General features: G+C 35.6%; 1 protein-coding gene and 1 pseudogene across 1 annotated transcript; both read right to left on the bottom strand.

The window, feature by feature from the left end:
* Window positions 1–2,346: 2,346 nt before the first annotated feature.
* LOC133852701 (probable mannitol dehydrogenase) lies at window positions 2,347–4,543 on the bottom strand. Its single transcript, XM_062289458.1, has 5 exons — window positions 4,461–4,543; window positions 4,249–4,281; window positions 3,389–3,743; window positions 2,707–2,860; window positions 2,347–2,586 (listed from the first exon to the last, which is right to left on the bottom strand). The coding sequence occupies exons 1-5, from the start codon at window positions 4,541–4,543 to the stop codon at window positions 2,378–2,380; spliced, it is 834 nt and encodes a 277-aa protein (XP_062145442.1). The 3' UTR covers window positions 2,347–2,377.
* Window positions 4,544–5,928: 1,385 nt separating this feature from the next.
* Window positions 5,929–8,336, bottom strand: LOC133851086 (probable mannitol dehydrogenase; annotated as a pseudogene).
* Between the last annotated feature and the right edge of the window lie 13,015 nt (window positions 8,337–21,351).

Genomic DNA, 21,351 nt, shown 5'->3' with positions numbered 1-21,351 from the left:
TGAATAGATCAATACAGCGGAAATCCTGAAATAAATTTTTATTTATAAATTAACCTTATAAATATATCAATAAAATTAACCAGAACTTCTATATCATCACTCAAGGATAAATACAATCACTATGTACAAATCACTGAAACATGCCGCACTAGGCATCAATACAGCTAAAAGGAGAGACTGACTTAGTTTAAGTCAATGTCTCACTAGGTCATTAACTAACAGCTTGAAGTACTCCATTGTCAGGGAGTATGTGGCTGGAGGCCATTCAAATTTGTCCACACCTCATACTGGAGAGCGACAACTGCTCTCAGTTTTTCCACCCACTGTGGTAGAGTTAATGGCCGAAGACTAAAGACACCTTTCAAAATCTGAATTTTATTTCAGCAAAAAAGCAGAAGCCAAGAGACACGAAATTTATGTAAGATATATAGAAGGCTTTTGAAAAAGAGAGCAGAAGATCGAAGAATTGTAAATTACAAGTTCTGTCATTGAGTTGGCTATTTATAGATGGAAAATTCATTTTTATTCAAGTTAAGTGGCATTTGAGTACCTCAAACTACTACTCCTTTACAAAAAAGCCACTCCATATGCATCAGCAAGAATCATTAAAATGGATGAAAAAGTGATTATGTGTGCGTCTCGTGGCCACTTTGGTGTTTTTATTCTTTTACAATTGTTAGGGAAATATTTGTCTCCACCTTGGAGTGGGGCCAGGTCTGCCCCAGAGTGGGATTTCGGCCCCCGGGATGGATTAGTCCCCGGATGTGAGCCTTGGTTGCAAGAAGCCTCCAATATTTATGAGACCAGTCAAATCAAGTCAGAGAAGATATCAGACGTCCCTATTGGGCAGTGTGTTTGACAAGGGTAAAACGGACATTTAGCATGCAGGGATATAAAAGGGCTATAAGGACTACTTGACGGGGGGATTTTTTTCATCCTCTGGGACTCCTCTCTCACTCTCTCCTTTTCCCTCTTCTTTAAACACTGGACTGATTTAATCGTCGGAGGAGGCTTCGCCGGCCAACCCCCGGCGGGTCTTTCTTGTTTTGCAGGCTAGCACATGGAAGAAGGGACGCCTCTGATCATGCCACGTCACCAGGTAAAAAATTAGCATCAACAACAATTATCAATTAAAGAAAGAAAAATTTGTTTAGGAAATTATATATATTCCTCCAAGAAATTAAAGGCATTTTTGTAAAAGAGTTTCAGGCCTGATCAATTCACATGTACACCCCGTGAATGCTAGCTGAATGGCGCCAAGCAGTACGATTAGAAGAGGCAACAAGCTAGGAATTCAAAGTTAAGGTTATAGACAAGTGAAAGTTGTTTGTAAGGTGAAATAAGAATTAAAAGAGAAAGGAAAGTAGCGCCCTTGGTTATTTACAGGGTGGTACACTGCCATTTCCAACATAAAACCATACATATATATTATATATTAATTTTAAAAAACATTATCAGACTATATGTATGTTTCAATGTCTGATAAATGTTTAATGTTTAAACATTATCTGATAATGCTTGTAATATCCATACCGTATTAGTTATTACTTTGTTTGTTTTGATGTAAAATGTTTTTCGTTGTAAAATCTTTTTAGATAAATCATTTTTTAGAAAAAATAATTCTCTTAAAAATATTTTTAGGGCGTTTGGTTCGTACAAAAAAATCACCTATGGCAAAAAACGATTGGCAACGAGATTTCGGCAATGGTGGCCAGAATCTGGCCGCTGTGCCGGATTCCCGCCAGTTTCGCCAAAATTTGGCAACATTGTGTGGATTCCGGCGTCGGCCGACTGATTTTTGGCTCGTTTCGCCAGAGTTTGGCAGGCAGGAGGCAGGATTCTGACCAATGATCGGAATCCTGTTGAAAATGCCGCATTTCGGCCAGTATGTCGGAACTTGGGTCGCCGGAATCTGGCGACAGTGGTTAGATTCCAGCATATTTGGACAGATTCTGGTGACGAAATCCCAAAATCTAGGGACCTTCGGCAGTAGATTCGGGATGCCAACAAACTCTAATGCCCAGCGGTAGCGGATTTCCACAAACGTGTATGTAAGAATGAAGAGTTTAAATTCAAAAAACGATTTATGGTTTTTAAAATCGTAAATCATTTTCCAAAAATTAATGAAGATTTTTCGGTCTAACTAAAAATGATTTACATTGCTCATCATTTTTTGTTGCACCAAACACCCAAAAATAGAGAAAATATTTTTTAAAAACTTTTTACGTTCAAACAAACGGAGTATTATTGTCGATATATTGTTTCCTCTGAACGATAATAGGGACACGATTTTCCACTAGGGAGATTACAAGCAAAAGCTAAGCAATTAGATAAAATCATTGGAATAAAACAGGAAAATCAAGACACGAGAGAGTCTTCAAGGCTTGGTAGCATCCAAGGTGTTTCCAATGTCAATGACAAATCGGTATCTAACATCACCCTTAGCAAGACGCTCCATTGCCGTGTTGACATACTCCATCGAAATAACCTCAACGTCTGCGGTGATGTTGTGTTTTGCCACAAAGTCAATCATCTCTTGTGTCTCCTTCATTCCTCCTATGCCACTCCCCGTAACCATCTTCCTTCCTGTTTTAACAAATCTTATTAACTCCATATATAATTGTTAATGAACAAAGCAGAAGGTCACCAAGATATATGTGGATATAACAAAGGAAAAAATCTGTCATTTTTTTTTTGAGAAATTACCCGTAACTAGAGGAAAGACAAATAGCTCCAGCGGCTTGTCCGGTAAACTCACCATAACAAGCTTTCCATGAGACTTCAATAGACCCAGTAATGGCAAAATAGGGTGAGGAGCAGATACTGTGTCAATAATACCATCCAAAGTGCCTTGGGCAGCCTGGACAATGATCATCCATCAAACACATAGCAAAACCGAGATGTGGAGAAAATAAAGTAACTAAGGGAAAACTTCAATACTATACTTATCACCGCTAATGTTCTTTCATCACTTTTTAAATTATATTCATAAACTTTAAAAAGTGTCAATTTAATGTATTCATTTTCACTTTTTTTCAATTTCACCAATCCGTTATAATTTTTCGTTAAATCCTAATGGAGGGGTGTCAGTATTCCAATAATATCCCTATTTTTTTAGGAAAAAAAAATTGTAAGTATTTAAACGTGAGTTAGCATTTAACGGAATTTACGAAAATATCCATATCTGAATCTTTGAATATATATATATAAAAATGATTATTTTAGAAACTTTGATAAGATTTAACAGAAAATTCTAACAGATTAAAAAAAAAATTGAAAGATGGATATATTAAATTGATACTTTTTAAAATTTAAAGAGTATAATTACAAAAGTAACGAAAATTAAGAGTGATAAGTGAAATTTCTTCTAATGTAAGCTAATATTTACCTGCACTTGTTCTTGGTCATGGCTAAGCAAAAATGAGTCAACACCAAGATGTTTCAAAGCTTCATCCTTCTTGCTAATGGAGGTGCTAATTACCGTCACTTTCGCCCCAAAAGCCTTGGCAAATTTGACAGCCATGTGACCAAGCCCGCCTAGGCCAACAACTCCAATGTTCTTACCCGGCTCGGCTAAACCAAAATATTTTAGGGGACTATACACTGTGATCCCGGCACAAAGAAGGGGAGCACCAGCGTCAAGTGGCATGTTATCCGAGAATCGGACTATGTAGCGCTCGTTAGCTACCATCGTATCTGAGTAGCCTCCATATGTGATTGTTCCATCATGGTAAACTGATGCAGGAGGATCCGAGTCTGATGATGCTGAGTTGTCAGATTGCACAATAATGGCGTTGAAATACCTGGAGCAGGCGGATCAGCGCAAAATTGGCAAGAAATCGTAATTTGGCCTAATTGGGGCAATTTCCGAGTGCGCTGCAGTAATTTGGCCATAACTTTGGCTACGAGTATCCGTTTCGCGCATATGACCCCAATTCTAAACTATCCAAACATAATTTCAGAACATAAATTTTTTCAATATTCACAATTTTAAATATATTAAAAAAAAAAATCACACAGCAAAACGAATTCAAACATTCAGTTGCAAGACAAGTTTTTGCGATGCACAATAAACACGAACTTATAGTTTGTAACTGTACAAGATAATAGTTTTTGACACAAATATCAAAAAGGACCGACACCATCTTTTTTTTTTTTTTTTTAAACAAGTAGCATGTGCTACGATATATTACTGAAAAAGTCCAAAGGCTTACATATTGAGACAAGAGGTACAAGACCCTTGAACTCTAAGTCAGAAGGATCTGACTTAAAAACAGCTTCCTATGCAGAACACAAATCTTACAAGAATAAACATTTGAGCCTCCCTTTACAATAACGCTTACTCTCAAAAATAAAAGGGGGTCGATCTAGCAACAAGCCAACCAATATTCCCATTAAAATAAGGGTATTGCAACGGCAGATTGTACCGTAGACACAAAAGGAATACACACACAACAGACAGAAACACCCAATCCAAGTCAGAAGCAGAGAGGCAGAGGCAGTCCTTGTCAGACGACAGCGCGTGTGGGACACGGGCCGCCATTGACAACCCCCAAACAGTAGATTGGTTGTCCTAAACCCCAAAAACCACCGTACATGGCTTGAAAAATTGGAACGTGACCCACACGCGCGGCCCAGGGAACAAAGCTCCATGGCGCGTGAAAGCCACACGCCATGCTCCGACGATTGGCACGACCACTGCTTTCGGCGGCTGGAGCGAAGAACAACGGACAATGCTGCTGGGCAGCGCTTGTTTACCAGAAATCAACGAGGATGCGTAGATCTGGCTTCAAAAAATTAAAAAAAAGCGAAGGTCCGGCCAGAGAACCACCGTCGATTAAACAGCACAGAGCGGTCTCTCTCCCAATTGGTCGGCTTGAACTTAAGTCTTCATGCCTGAATCCAAAGAAATAAACTAGAAGAAAAACAAAGAAGCAACAACCACCATAGCCCAAACAAAGACTAGGGGAAAATAGTCGTCACCGAAACTACCGGGGGAACAAAACTTCACAATCCAAATGACTGGGAGAAAACCTAATCTCCATTGGTACACACTATGGAGGAGCAAAATCACTCCATAGCCCAAGAGGGCTAAGAGAAAGCGCTTACCGGGAGGAGGGAGGCGTGAAGCCACCCTCCCCTGGCGACAAACTTAAACGAACGGCTTTCTCTCCCACAGTGGAAAAACGAGAGCTTCTTTCTCCTCAAAAGTATGGTTTATTAAGCATTACTCAACACAATTCGTTCTAAAAGACTTGAAATATGAGTAATGCTACATGTTATACCCATGTCCCTCTTGTGTCCCTTTAAAAATGAGGTGGCTTTTAAAATCACCATTGAGCTTGTGATTGATCAAAATTGAATTTTGATCACATGGTGATTTTAAAAGCCACATCATTTTTAGAGGGACACAAAATGGATATGGGTATGACGTTTAGAATTACTCTTCAAGAGTAATTGTTCTACTTTTATATGATATGATGTGATATAAGTAAAATATTTTATATCACTGCTCACAGCATACCCTTGTCTCAGCTCTTTTCCCGGCTGCTCGTTGGCACCATCTCACACGCAATTAGTTTCTGCCCCATGCACAAAACGCTTCTCGGTCAGTTTCTCTCACTTCAGCCTTGAAGAAATGTAGGATGATCGACGAAATGTGGCACTTCTCCCACGCCACGTGTTCTTTTCTTTTCTCACTTTTTTTGATGGGTGTATGAAAAGTCAAAGTTGTTTTCAATTGTTGTACGTAACCGCCTTGTTTTTCACACCGACTGAATAGCCGTAAACGACTAGGAACTCAATTAACTCATGGAAGCTCTTTTATTTAATTAGAATTTTGCTATATTAAATTGATTTTTTTAAAAAATTTGAGGCAATAATTAGAAAAATAATAAAAATTTAAGGAGTTAAGCGAAGATGTGCATGTAAGGGTGCGCAAATAATCTTATAATGGTAGGAATGTTCCAACTTTTCATTTTACTGAAGGTTATTCGAATTGAAAGTACAAAAGTAGATAATTTTTTTTTTTTTTTTTTTTTTTTTTTTTTTTTTTTTTGGTCTTCAAGGCTTGGTAGCAGCCAAGGTGTTTCCAACATCGATTACAAATCGGTACCGAACATCACCCTTAGCAAGGCGCTCCATTGCCGTGTTCCGTGTTCACGTACTCCATCGAAATAACCTCAATGTCCGCCGTGATGTTATGTTTTGCTGCAAAGTCAATCATCTCTTGTGTCTCCTTCATTCCGCCCAAAGCACTCCCCACAACCATCTTCCTTCCTGTTTTCACAAATACTTTTAAATCAATAAAATAAAAGAGGAATCTAACATAAATATATATATAACGATGACAAAATTTGTCATTTGTCTTGTATATGAAATTACCCAAAAGCAGAGGAAAGACTGGTAGCTCGAGCGGCTTGTCCGGCGCACCCAGCATAACAAATTTTCCATGGGACTTCAACAGACCTATTAATGGCAAAATTGGGTGCACAGCAGATACCGTATCGATGATACCATCCATTGTGTTCATGGCAACCTGCACGAATTTAATACGTAATCAAAATTACGAACCCAATCTTTGGAAACGCATACAGGAAATAGCATCAATCACAGAAATTGCAAAACATGAGAAATTTACCTGCATTTGTTCTTGGTCACGGCTAATTAAAAATGAGTCAGCACCAAAATGTTCCAAGGCTTCGTCCTTCTTGGTAATGGAGCTGCTAATTACCGTCACTTTGACCACAAAAGCCTTTGCAAATTTAACAGCGAGATGGCCAAGACCACCCAGGCCGACAATCCCAATATGCTTACCCGGCTCGACAAGACCAAAATATTTTAGGGGACTGTAAACTGTGATTCCAGTACATAGGAGTGGAGCTCCGGCGTCAAGTGGCATGTTTTCCGGAAAGCGAACGATGTAGCGCTCTTTAGCTACCATTGTGTCTGAGTAGCCTCCATATGTGATTGTTTTGTCGTGGAAAACGGAATTGTAGGTGAACAACATTTCTGAACAATAAACTTCAAGGTCATTGTTGCAGTTCTCGCAGGAGTGGCATGCACCGACGATGAATCCAACACCCACTTTCTCTCCCACTTTAACTTTCTTCACCTTGCTCCCCACTTCTGTGACTTCTCCAACGATTTCGTGCCTGCAAGTCAAAATTTTAATTAACAAAAGCTTTTTCTAATTAACGGAGATGCAAAGAAACTCGTAATTTTTCTTTAATAAAAATGTCCGCTTAATTTCAATAATAAAATAAAAAGATAAGGACATAATAAAGAGACCCGGCAATTATGGGTCGTCCAACATAAAAGGGTCGGTTGTATACTAGGTTGACCGTGAACATCAGATACTTTTTTTATTTTTTGTTCACTAAATTAAATAAATAAAATTAATTTTAACTTCAATGTGAAATTTGTAAATTAAGTCAACTAAGAGATTTTCAAAATAATTTTAATACTAGATATAGCGATTTGTAATTTAAACTAACTACAAGGATCAATAATACAATTTTTTCTTAAATAAGTTTGTACTGGGTTCCCATTTAATAATAAAGACGACAATGGTACTTTAGTGGACTCTTAAAACTAAAATTATTGAGAAATGTAAAATAAGTTTATTTATCTCAAAATCATGAACACTTGAATATTGGTCGCATTTACAATAAGAATTTTTTTTTTTTATGAATTGTCTGCACTTAAATATATGCAACTACGGCAAGGCCCATAATTTTATTTATTTATTTATTTTTTTAAAAAAAGAAAAACAAATCTAATCGATCCTGGATTTTAGAATATTGAAGTGAAAAGTGCGTACCCAGGAACAATAGGGTAAGTTGAGATGCCCCAATCGTTCTTGATAGTTGTGAAGGTCGCTGTGACAGATTCCACAATACAACACCTTAAACCTTACATCATCATCGTTTGTTGCCCTGCATATATATATATATATATATATATACAAAAATCATTTATATTATCGTCATCGTCATCGCAGTTGTACTGGTAGTGATTTTGTAATAGTAAATATTTATTAACGCAAGATAATAAATTAAAATGGAGACTTTAATTACCTTCGAGAGAAGTTGAACGGAGAGAGATGGCCAGACTGGTCTGTAGCAGCCCAGCCAAAGGCCTTCACCGGGTGTTCTTCTGCTGGTGCCTTTGTGATCATATTGAGATCGAGAGAGTTTTAGCGTTAAGAGAACTGAGTGTGTTGCTTGCTTGAACTAGATGGAGAGAAAAAGGAATATGGATTTGCTGGTCTAGCTTGAGTCGTCTCTTGATGAAGATGTGCTTTATATAGAAAAAAACAGAAGGAAAAAGCAAAGAAGAGATGGCGAAATAGCTAGTGTAAACGGTAGGTGGTGGTCGGTGGTCACAACTCGATCCGAGCATGTAAGTTATGTAACTCCATTTTCAATATTAAACGACATGGTCCACAGCTCCTTTGGCCATGACTTATTAAAATAGAGGGGATGCCAAATTGCCAATAATTTAGTATTTAGTATACCTGGTGTACGTCTGGTGAGAACGGGCTGTGTTTCAGCCTTTCAGGCTTTGTCTGGAGTGATCCAGTTGTAACAGATTCTTAAGTGGGAAAAGCTCCTTTCACTGTGCACAATCACCAACATTAGTAGAACCATGTGAGTGGGTGGATCCCACCAAACCTCAAACAAGACCACCACACTATCCAGTCATCATTATCAGTTGATGCCATTTATTTATTTATCTTTCCTTTCTTATAGGATCTTTTATCCTCTCTTCGAGTAGGATAAGAAGCAGGAAAGATACAATCTTGTAATCCTTTTCCCACATTCAATTAGAAAAAAAAAAAAAAAAAAATCTAATATGCCAAGATTAGTATATATTAATTGGTCAAAGTCATTTCATAGTATTAGAGGAAGCTCTTTCTCTTATAACTTATAATAAGCCCAACGCAACAATCTTGTTTTTGTCGTTAGTGAAGATTGCTAGCTCCCAGGAAAATACTCAACAACTTCGTCCAACAATCATGTTTTTGGCGTTGAATGAATGACCTGCATGAGAAGATACTTAACAACTTCGTTCATCTATATAAAAAAAAACCAACTTCGTTTAATTTAATCGTTTTTTTCTTCATGGTTGTCTATCTCTAGACATCTTCTGCGCATTTTCTCATTTTAATTAATTTGAAACATTGATTTTAAATTGAAATTAACAAATATAATGAATGACATGTACATTGTACGTACGTACGTGATGTTAATGATACATAAATTAAGGTACATATTAAGTCAAAGTATGCTCCACCAATCTTGTTTTTGACGTTGATATATGAGTGAGTGGCCCTGAGAAGATACCTAATATTTAATTAATCGTTTTTGTCACTGTCTATAGATAATAGATATCTTCTGTGCAGTTTCTCATTTTAAATATTTATTTTAAATTGAAATTAACAAATATAATAATTGATTGCGATCGATGATGTTAATGATATATATATATATATATATATAGAGGTTCATATTTGGACAAGTATATATATAAAATATTTAGTGTGATTAGGGTAGTTAAAGCAAGCTGGCCGCTCTCGTACAAGCTTTAGTTTGGTTTAGATAAACCCAGTTAATTTCACTCGGTTAATATTTGTGAAAACTACTCGTATAAGTTGAGCTCTTATCGTTAACTTATTCGTAATATATTAATATATAGGTATAAATGTGTATTAATAAAAAAAATTGGTTTTATAAATATAATTATGTATAGTAGACTTAATTAGTAGTTACTTATAAGTAATACGTATGTTATATTAGTCTATATCTTTCAAGACTTTTACGGAGAGCGTCTCTTTCTCCTTTCAATATATATATATATATATATATATATATATATATATTTTTTTTTTTTTATGTAACTTAAAAGGTCAAATATATATGCTGCGTTTTCACAACCTTCTCACCTACAAATTAGGGGTAAAAAGACGATTACGGTTAGTGGTTATTAATTAGCTAAAACCGCAATCGCCTAAGCGGTTATTGGAAATTAATAACTGCCTCCGTTAACCACCTAAGGGGCTAGCCGTTATATAACCGCCAACCGCCAACCGCCAACCGCTAACCCCCCTCTAGCCGTTGTAATGTTGGCATAAAAAAATCAATAATCCAAAACAATTATCTCCATTGTCCACACACTCGCATGCACTAACATATAAATGAAAATTCAAATAATAAAATCCAACATAAACATATTCACTTCCACCACTACAAAAATACTGTCATTTTGACGCGTGTCTACAGTACCCATTACTGTAGACACGCGTCCAATTTGACACGTGTCTCCCATGACATGTGTCAAATTGTTCAGCCGTCCAAAATGGACACGTGTATTGAATACACGTGTCCATTTGGACACGCGTATTTACTACACGTGTCCATTTGGACGCGTGTCTGAATACGCGTGCCCAATTGGACACGTGTATTCCATATGCGTGTCCAAATGGACATGTGTATTATTACACGTGTCAATTTTGGACGCGTGCATGAATACACGCGTCCAATTGGACACGTGTATTTCATATGCGTGTCCAAATGGACACGTGTACTAATACACGTGTCAAAAATTTATTAATTCGCCAAATATATATTAAAAAAAAAAATTCTGTGTTGTATTAATTATTTAAAAAAAAAATTAAAAAAAAAAACTCCTTACATTATTAATCATACAAATCTAATCCAAAAATACGGTGTAGATTACCCTAACCTAATTTACAAATTGTACTATATGCTATATGTAAATTTGTTGGTTGGAATTTAAACTTTTTAGGTTCCTTATTTATATATATATAGTATACTAATAAGCACGTAAACCCTAACCTAATTTACATATTGTACTATATGCATAATTAAACAAATTTGGTGCTAAATATATAATTAAACCAAATAGTTTAAATTAGGGTTTAGTTTTATACACCATCTACGTTTAGAAACCAAAAAAAAATTTTAAACATAACAAAGTTAAAAAACCTATAATTAATACTATATATATAGATATGCATGCATGTAAACGGTTTAGAAACTATATACAGTAACCTTTTTATTTATGTCTATATATAGTAAATGCAATTATTTTTAGAGTTCTGCGCTACATAATGAATTAAATACTTATAGTTTAGTCCCTCATAAATTTATGGCTATATATAGTACATACCCTTAGGGTTAGGGTTTATAGCTATATATAGTATATACACTTAGGGGTAGGGTTTATACCTATATATAGTATATATACTTAGGATTATGGTTTATCGATATATATAGTATATACACTTAGGGTTTATAGGTATATATAATATATACACTTAGGGCTATGTGTTATAATTTTATTGATTTTACGTTTAATGAATAATAATGTCAATATATTTTTCACGTGTCATTATTGTACACTTTTAAATATATATATATATTAAATCATGAGCAGTTCAAAATTAGATTGTTCCGATATATATAGTATATACACTTAAACTTAGGATTTATAGCTATATATAGTATACATACTTAGGGTTAGGGTTTATCGCTATATATAGTATATACACTTAGGGTTAGGGTTTATAGCTATATATAGTATATATACTTAGGGTTAAGGTTTATCGCTATATATAGTATATATACTTAGGGTTAAGGTTTATCACTATATATAGTATATACACTTAGGGTTTGGGTTTTATGTTGTATAGGTATATATAATATATACACTTAAAGCTATGGGTTATAATTTTATTGATTTTACATTTTTTGAATAATAATGTCAATATATTTTTCATGTGTTATTATTGTATACTTTTAAATATATATATTAAATCACGAGGATTAGGGTTAGGGTTTATGACTATATACAGTACGTACCCTTAATTAGGATTATAGTTTATAGCTATATATAGTCTATGCACTTAGGGTTAGAGTTTAATTTTATGGTTAGGTTTTAGTTTTTATTTTTTATTTAGGGTTTAATATAGTATATATACTTAGTGTTAGAGTTTAATTTTAGGGTTAGGGTTTAGTTTTAAATTAAAGTTTACGGTTTACTTTTAGCGCGTAAAGTTTAGCTATATGTACGGTATTTTTTTTTAAACCCAGGCTGCATGGGTTTGTATTTTTTTTTATGTGGTTAAATTATATAAATAAATAAATATATATATATATATATATATATATATATATATATATATATATATATATATATATATATATATATATATATATATTTTTTTTTTTTTTTTTATGCATGCAAATACATTTCGGGACGTGTATTTAAAAAAAAAAAAAATCCTACACTTCTAAAAAAAGAAACCCTAACACTAAAACAAAATTCCTAACCTTAAACCTTAAACCCTAAACCCTAAACCCTTAAACAAAAATATCCTACACTTTCTAAAAAAAGAAACCCTAACACTAAAAACAAAATTCCTAACCTTAAACCTTAAACCCTATACCCTAAAAAAAAAATTATCCTACACTTTCTAAATTAAGAAACCCTAACACTAAAACAAAATTCCTAACCTTAAACCCTAAACCCTTAAACAAAAATATCCAACACTTTCTACAAACTTTTTTCCTAACACTAAAAACAAAAATCATAAACTTAAACCCTAAACCCTAAGAAAGTAAAACCCTAAAGCTTAAAGCCTAAAGCCTAAACCCTAATCCTAGATCCTTAAAAAAAATAAAAAAAATAAAAAAAAATAAAAAAAATCCTACATTTTCTAAAACCAAACCCTAACCTTAAACCATAACGAACCCTAAACCCTAAACCCTAAGAAAAAAAAAACCTACACTTTCTAAAAAAAGAAACCCTAACACTAAAAACAAAAATCCTAACCTTAAACCCTAAACCCTTAAACAAAAATATCCAACACTTTCTAAAAAAATTATTCCTAACACTAAAAACAAAAATCATAAACTTAAACCCTAATCCCTAAGAAAGTAAAACCTTAAACCCTAAACCCTAAACCCTAATCCTAGATCCTTAAAAAAAATTTTAAAAATAAAAAATAAAAAAAATAAATCGTACATTTTCTAAAACCAAACCCAAAGCTTAAACCATAACGAACCCTAAACCCTAAACCCTAAGAAAAAAAAAACCTACACTTTCTAAAAAAAGAAACCCTAACACAAAAAACAAAAATCCTAACCTTAAACCCTAAACCATAAACCCGGGCTTAAACAAAAATATCCTACACTTTCTAAAAATAAAATTCCTAACACTAAAAACAAAAATCTTAACCTTAAACCCTAAACCCTAAGAAACTAAAACCCTAAACCCTACCAATTTTTTACGTTGTTAAATTATATATATATATATATCTTTTTTAATTAAACAAAATTTCTACAATGGGGGACGTGCATTTTAATTACACGTCTCCCGCGCGCCGCCATTTTCAAATTCAAAATAATCTATAGTACATATACTTAGGGTTAGGGTTAGGGTTAGGGTTAGGGTTAGGGTTAGGGTAGTATAGTATATATACTTATACTTAGTGTAATGATTTAAATTTAGGGTTTATATTTAGTTTTAATTTATAGTTTATGTTTTAGTTTTAGGTCTTAGGGTTTAGCAATGTGTACATGCAGTACATGCAGTGCATACACGTTCTGGGTTGCATGGGTTTATATGAAATATATATAATATATTAAATATATATATATAATATATAAAAATAATATTTATAAATTACATTTGGAGACGTGTACGTAGTACACGTCCCCAATTGGGCACGTGTCCAACTGTGTACTGCGCGGGAGTTAAATAATGTGGTTAAATTATATAAATACATATATATTATTATTTTAATAAATAAATACAATTGGGGACGTGTATTTAAATACACGTGTACGCAGTACACGTGCCCAATCCATTGGCCAGGACGGCTGCGCGGGAGTTCTCCCGCGTGCCACCTGGCCTTGCTGTGCAAATATATGTATATATATATATATATAAACTTTAAAATTCAAATAATAATATATTAAATATATATATATTATCGGAAATGGGTAGCTTCCTCTGGAAGCTACCCATTTCTGATCACACACTCTCTCTCTCTCTCTCTCTCTCTCTCTCTCTCTCCCCCTCTCCGTCGACACATACAGCCGCACCGGACAGCTCCCGGCCACCGCGATCCGCCCTTCCCGCCGGTGAGACGCCCTCTCTCCACCTCTCGTCCTCTCGGTCTCTCTCTCTCTAATATGTCGCTCCGTCTCTCCCTCTCTCTCTCTATCTCTCTCTTCCTCTCTATCTCTTTCTCTCTCTGTCTACCTCTCTCTCTATCTCCCTCTTCCTCTCTATCTCTTTCTCTCTCTCTCTCTCTCTCTCTCTCTCTTTCTCTCTCTGTGTATCTCTCTGCCTCTCTCAGTGTACTCTCTCTCTCCCTCTATCGCTCTCTCCCTATCTCTCTCTTCTCTCTCTCTGTATCTCTATGTCTCTCTCTCTCTCTCTCTCTCCCTATCTCTCTCTGCCTCTATCTCTCTCTGCCTCCCTCTCTCTCTGTATCTCTACGTGATTATTTTTTTATTAGTTTTTTGTAATTTTGTGTTTTTTATTTTTGCTATAGTATTAATTTGTTCTTCCCAAAAAATGCAGGTACAAAAAATACAACAATCAGTAGTATATTACATCACAGAGTACAAGATTGTGAGTAATTTTCAAAATTTGTTTCCTACATTTTTTGGCTATAATAAATTTCAAATATTTCACTGTATTTATTTATATATTTTTCTTAATTGTTTATCATTGCAGTATTATTATATATTGTTGTATCATTTTTTTGATTTTTCTGTGGTTGGTTATTATGCATGGAAAATATGCATGCGTACAGTTGTATGTTTTTTGGTGATATATTTTACCATTTACAAATTTGTGTTGTTATTATAATTTTCGACAATTATCATATTTTGGTTTTTGGGAATTCTATAAAACCGAAATCTGACAAAATGACTCAACAAAATGATCCACATATAGAAAATCACTTTTTAAAAATATAATTATGGAATTGTTTAAACTAAAATTGAAACAAGTATATTGTACTATTCGTTTTTGATATTTTCTTAAAAAAACAATTTGAGAAACATAAAATGACCCAAAATATTTAATTTATGACGAAAAACCCTTAAAAAAACCAAAAAACCAAGCTCCTTAACCCTAAACCACTAAAAAAAAACAAACACCCTAACCATAAACCCTAAATCTTAAACCCTTTACAAAAAGCAAAACCGTAACCCTAAAGTCCAAACCATATAACAAAACAAAAACTCTAACCCTAACCCTAAACCATTTTTTTTAAAAAAAAACCCTAACACCCTAACCATAAACCCTAAATCTTAAACCCTTTACAAAAAGCAAAACCCTAACCCTAAAGTCCAAACCCTATAACAAAACAAAAACTCTAACCCTAACCCTAAACCATTTTTTTTAAAAAAAAACCCTAACACCCTAACCCTAAACACTAAATTCATAACCGTAAACCCTAAGCCCTAACTCTAAACACGGAACAATAAACCCTTTTTTTTAAAAAAAAATAAACACCCTAAACCCATATTTGTTTTTGTTTTCTAAAAAAAGAACATTCAACTCTTAAAACAAAACAAAAACCCTAACCCAAGAAAAAACCCTAAACTAAAACCTTCTAAACCCTTAAGAAAAAACTAAAACCCTAACCCTAAACCCTAAACCCTTAAAAAAACAAAAAATTCATATACTTCCAAAAAAAAAACTAAAACCCTAAACCCTAATCCTAAACCCTTTTTCCAAAAAAAAAATCCTCCACTTTCTAAAAAAAAATCCCTAACCCTAAACCTTAAACCCTAAATCCTAAACCCTAAACCCTAAAAAAAACATCCTACACTTTCAAACCCTAAAAACCCTAACCCTAAACCTTAAACCTTAAACCCTAAACCCTAAACCCTAACAAACCCTAAACCCTAAACCTTAAAAAAAAATTATCTTACACTTTCTAAAAAAAGAAACCCTAACACTAAAAACAAAAATCCTAACCTTAAACCCTAATCCTAGATCCTTTACAAAAAAAAAAAAAAACAAATCCTACACTTTCTAAATAAATACCCTAACCATAAACCATAACGAACCCTAAAAAAAAAAAAAAATCCTACACTTTCAAACCCTAACCCTAAACCTTAAAGCCTAAACCCTAAACCCTAACAAACCCTAAACCCTAAAAAAAAATATCCTACACTTTCTAAAAAAAGAAACCCTAACACTAAAAACAAAAATCCTAACCTTAAACCCTAAACCCTAAACCCTAAGAAACTAAAACCCTAAACCCTAAACCCTAATCCTAGATCCTTTAAAAAAAAAAAAAAAACAAATCCTACACTTTCTAAATAAAAACCCTAACCATAAACCATAACGAACCCTAAAAGAAAAAAATCCTACACTTTCAAACCCTAACCCTAAACCTTAAAGCCTAAACCCTAAACCCTAACAAACCCTAAACCCTAAAAAAAAAATATCCTACACTTTATAAAAAAAGAAACCCTAACACTAAAAACAAAAATCCTAACCTTAAACCCTAAACCCTAAGAAACTAAAACCCTAAACCCTAATCCTAGATCCTTTAAAAAAAAAAAAAAAAATTCCTACACTTTCTAAATAAAAAAAAAAATTCCTACACTTTGTAAATAAAAAAAAAAATTCCTAAACTTTCTAAAAAAAAACTCTTAACCCTAAACCCTAAACCGTAACAAACCCTAAACCCTAAACCCTAAACTCTTAAAAAAAAAAAAAAAAAAACCTAAAACCCCAAACCCTAACCCTAGACACTAACAAACCATAACCCTAAACCATAAACCCTAATCGCTTAAAAAAAAAAAAAACCTACAACCATAAACCCTAACCCTATACCCTAAACCCTAATCGCGTAAAAAAAAAAAAAACCTAAAACCCTAAACCCTAACCCTATACCCTAGACACTAACAAACCATAACCCTAAACCATAAACCCTAATCGCTTTAAAAAAGAAAAACCTATAACCCTATACCCTAAACCCTAATCGCTTAAAAAAAAAAAAACCTAAAACCCTAAACCCTAACCCTATACCCTAGACACTAACAAACCATAACCCTAAACCATAAACCCTAATCGCTTAAAAAAAAAAAAAAACCTACAACCCTAAACCCTAACCCTAAACCATAAACCCTAATCGCTTTTAAAAAAAATAAACCTAAAACCCTAAACCCTAACCCTATACCCTAGACCCTAACAAACCCTAACCCTAAACCCTAAACCCTAAACCCTAACAAACCCTAACCCTAAACCCTAAACCCTAAACCCTAAACCATAAATCCTAACAAACCCTAAATCCTAAAACCCTAAACCCTAAACCCTAACAAACCCTAAACTCTTATAAAAAGAATAAAATAAAACCCTAAACCCTTTAAAAAAAATAAAAACTTCCTACACTTTCTAAAAAAAAACTCTTAACCCTAAACCCTAAACCGTACCAAACCCTAAACCCTAAAAAAAAAAAAAAAAAACCTAAAACCCTAAACCCTAACCCTAGACCCTAACAAACCCTAACCCTAAACTCTAAACCCTAAACCCTAACAAACCCTAAATCCTAAAACCCTACACTTTATAAAAAAAAACCCTAACCCTAAACCTTAAACCCTAAAAAAAATATATCCTACACTTTCTTAAAAAAAATACCCTAACCCAAAAACAAAAAAAAAAAAAAATATCCTACACTTTCTAAAAAAAATACCCAAACCCTAAACCCTATTCCTAGATCCTTAAAAAAAAAAAAAAAAATTTCCTACACTTTCTAAATAAAAACCCTAAACCATTAACCATAACAAACCCTTATAAAAAAAAAAAAAAAAAAAAAAAACAACCATAAACCCTAACACTAAACCCTTAAGGAAAAAAAAAAACAAAATCCTACACTTTTAAAGAAAAAAAGAAAACCTAACCCTAAACCCTAACAAACCCTAACCCTAAACCCTTTAAAAAAAATAAAAAAAATAAAAACACTTACACTTTATACTGTAAGACTTATGATTTGTCTTGTCTTGTCCTCTTAACCCTGTACAGAGAAATATGGACAAGTCTTGGATGTCAGCACCTAGGGGTACGACAGGGTATAACGATGGGTGTAGGGCGTTTGTGGCATTTGCCGTTAGTAACTGTACGGCCGTCGATGGAAAAATTTACTGCCCATGCAAGTATTGTCGAAATAACCAGCGTCACACTCCAGATTACGTTCTTGCCCACCTGACTGGAGGTAGGGGGATGAATCCGGGATACAATTTGTGGTATATGCACGGTGAGACTACGACTGGGTCCGCTATTCCTGGTCAGTGTTCGAGTTATCACAGTGGAACAGAGACCGTTACTTGTAGCACTGAACATGGTGAAGTCACAGAACAGGAGGGTGTCGCCGGGGAACAGGATGATGACATGCACGCCATGTTGCGTGACGCCTTCGGCGTGCACGATGTTCCTGAAGCCGTCAGTAGTCTTCCGCAACAAGTTGACGAAGATACCTTTTGCGGGGACGCATTGAAGTACCAAGAGCTGTTAAAGACCGCCGAGAAGCCCCTTCACCCTGGTACAAAGCATAGTAAATTGAGTGCTACTGTACACATGTACAATTTGAAGTGCGTTGGAGGTATTAGTAACAAGATTTTTTCAGACATTCTCGAATTTATCAATCAGTTGTTGCCTCATTGCGATGAGGCATTGCCAGATAACACGTATGAGGCCAAAAAGTTCCTAAGTGGCATGGGTCTGGGGTATGAGAAGATTCCAGCGTGCCGTAATGACTGTATGTTATTCTGGAAAGACAATAAAGAATTAGATTCATGTACCGTATGTGGAGAGTCTAAGTGGAGGGCTGATACACATGTAGATGATGATGGTGAGATCATATCAGCGAGGAAAAAACGCCCGGTGAAGATCTTGAGGTGGTTTCCACTCATCCCACGGTTGCAGAGGTTATTCATGTCTGAGCATACTGCGCCCTATATGAGATGACATGCAGAAGGCCGCACTAGGGATGGCGTATTGAGGCACCCGGCCGACGGTGAGTCATGGAGATCGTTTGACATTTTACATCCAGATTTTATGGCAGAGAGTAGGAACGTTCGGCTTGGTTTGACAGCAGATGGATTTAATCCATTTGGGAACATGAGCACATCCCACAGCACATGGCCCGTAATGCTTGTGCCGTACAATTTGCCACCTTGGATGTGCATGAAACAGTCGTCCTTCATCCTTTCCCTGGTTATCCCTGGACCGAGCTCACCAGGTATGGATATTGATGTTTACCTTCAGCCATTGATTGATGAGTTGCTGGAACTGTGGAATGTAGGGGTACGAACATTCGATGCTTCAAAGAAGGAAAATTTTATTATGCGATCCCAGTTGATGTGGACGATAAACGACTTGCCAGCGTATGCAGATTTATCTGGTTGGCCTAACAGGGGTGCGAAGGCATGCCCTTTCTGTATGCAATCGACGCGTTCTATACGCTTAAAGAACGGATGCAAATTTTGCTCTATGGGGCACAGGAGATACCTACCGCCAGAACATCTGTGGCGGCTAAACAGGCGGACATTTGACGGTACTGAAGAATTTGACAGCGCGCCGATTGTGCCATGCGGAGACGAGGTTCTCTAACAGTTGGACGGAGTTGCGTTTGGGGATGAGACAGCGGGTAAGAAGAAGAAATGGAAGAAGCGGAAGAAGGGTGCAGGGAGTTCCGATGTTATATGGAAGAAGAAAAGTATATTTTTCAGATTGCCGTATTGGAAAGACAATTTGCTTCGGCACAATCTTGATGTTATGCATATAGATAAAGATGTCATGGACAATATACTTGGCACTATTTTGGATATAAAAGGGAAAACGAAGGACAACTTGGCAGCTCGGCTGGACTTGCAGGAAATGGGGTTGAGACCTAAGTTGCATCCGTTCACGGCCGCCAACGGTAAAACGTATATTCCCGCTGCCTGTCACACAATGTCTAGAGAGGACAAAGAAAATTTTCTGAAGGTTCTTTGAAATGTTAGGGTCCCGGATGGATACGCTTCGAACATTTCACGATGTGTTCGGCTCAAGGACCGTACAATTTCCGGCTTGAAGAGCCATGATAGCCACATACTGATGCAACAGCTTCTTCCAATTGCACTGCGTAAGTCATTGCCTGATAAAGTGGTTAGACCTCTTGTGGAGATTTCTGCATTTTTTAGAGGCATATGCTCAACAAAGCTATCACAAGAAGATATGGACCGACTGCAGGGTGACGTCTGTATCACTTTGTGCAAGCTAGAACAGATATTCCCTCCAGGGTTTTTTACCAGCATGGTCCACTTGGTCGTGCATCTTGTGCGCGAGTGTAGACTGGGCGGACCCGTGCAGTATAGATGGATGTACCCGGCAGAGAGGTAAAATTCGGCGTAATATGTAAATAAATATTTTTATTTAATTGTAATCCTAATTGACGACAATTAAATTGTCGTGTATGTGTTTAAACCAGGAGTCTGGGGAATTTCAAAAATAATGTGCACAATAAAGCAGCTCCTGAGGGGTGCATTGCGGAGGGGTACATAGCGACCGAGCTGGTAACGTTCTGTTCAAGGTATCTGAATAACGCACCAACATTCCACAACAGACCTCAGAGGAATCCTGATGGATCCAAAGGAGCGGGCACGCGTGTTACCATGAACCGGTTGATAATGCACCAGATTCATCGTTATATTGTGTTCAACTTTGAAGAGTTTCACAATTTGCGGACGTAAGTAGTCCTAACCTTATATTTAGCAGAATTCGAGTAAAAGTATTAATAACAATTATTACATAATTGTATACGCTGAATGTAGGATGCACAAAGACGCGCTTAGGCGATCATGCACTAGGGGTCGCATTACGGAGGCTCTTATTGAAGCACAACATCATGAGCAGTTCTGCGAATGGTACCGTGCATATGTAAGGAAATAGTTGTAAATTTTAAATTGGATAAATTTATGCGGGTTCAGGATTATAACCCAATGTGATGTTTACTATTTGTAATTAAAACATAGGTCGATGGCCTGGACGATCAACGTAGGGAGGAATTGGGCCACAAGTTGCTTATGCGTTGTAGAGGGCTAAAGGAGACAGCGGTGAAGTACAACAGGTACGTGGTAAATGGAAAATTATTTCGCACGCTTGCTCATGATGTGGGAAGGAGGACTCAGAATAGCGGCATCTGTGTTCCTACCGTTGAAGGCGAAACGTACTACGGACAGTTAACCGATATATTTGAGGTCGAGTACTATGACAGGACTACGTACGTCCTATTTAAGTGCAATTGGGCAAACC

This window comes from Alnus glutinosa, chromosome 12 (genome assembly GCF_958979055.1).
Source record: "Alnus glutinosa chromosome 12, dhAlnGlut1.1, whole genome shotgun sequence".
Classification (NCBI taxonomy): Eukaryota; Viridiplantae; Streptophyta; class Magnoliopsida; order Fagales; family Betulaceae; genus Alnus; species Alnus glutinosa.
Note: the sequence above shows the minus strand (reverse complement) of the source record. Positions and strands in the feature narration are given on the sequence as shown.

Coding starts and splice junctions, on each gene's coding strand:
- LOC133852701 (XM_062289458.1), bottom strand. CDS start 4,543: ATGGCGGCCCGTGTCCCACACGCGCTGTCGTCTGACAAGGACTGCCTC. Junction 4,282..4,460: donor GACTTGGATTGGGTGTTTCT/GTCTGTTGTGTG, acceptor TGTTCTGCATAG/GAAGCTGTTTTTAAGTCAGA. Junction 2,587..2,706: donor TGTCTTTCCTCTAGTTACGG/GTAATTTCTCAA, acceptor TTGTTAAAACAG/GAAGGAAGATGGTTACGGGG.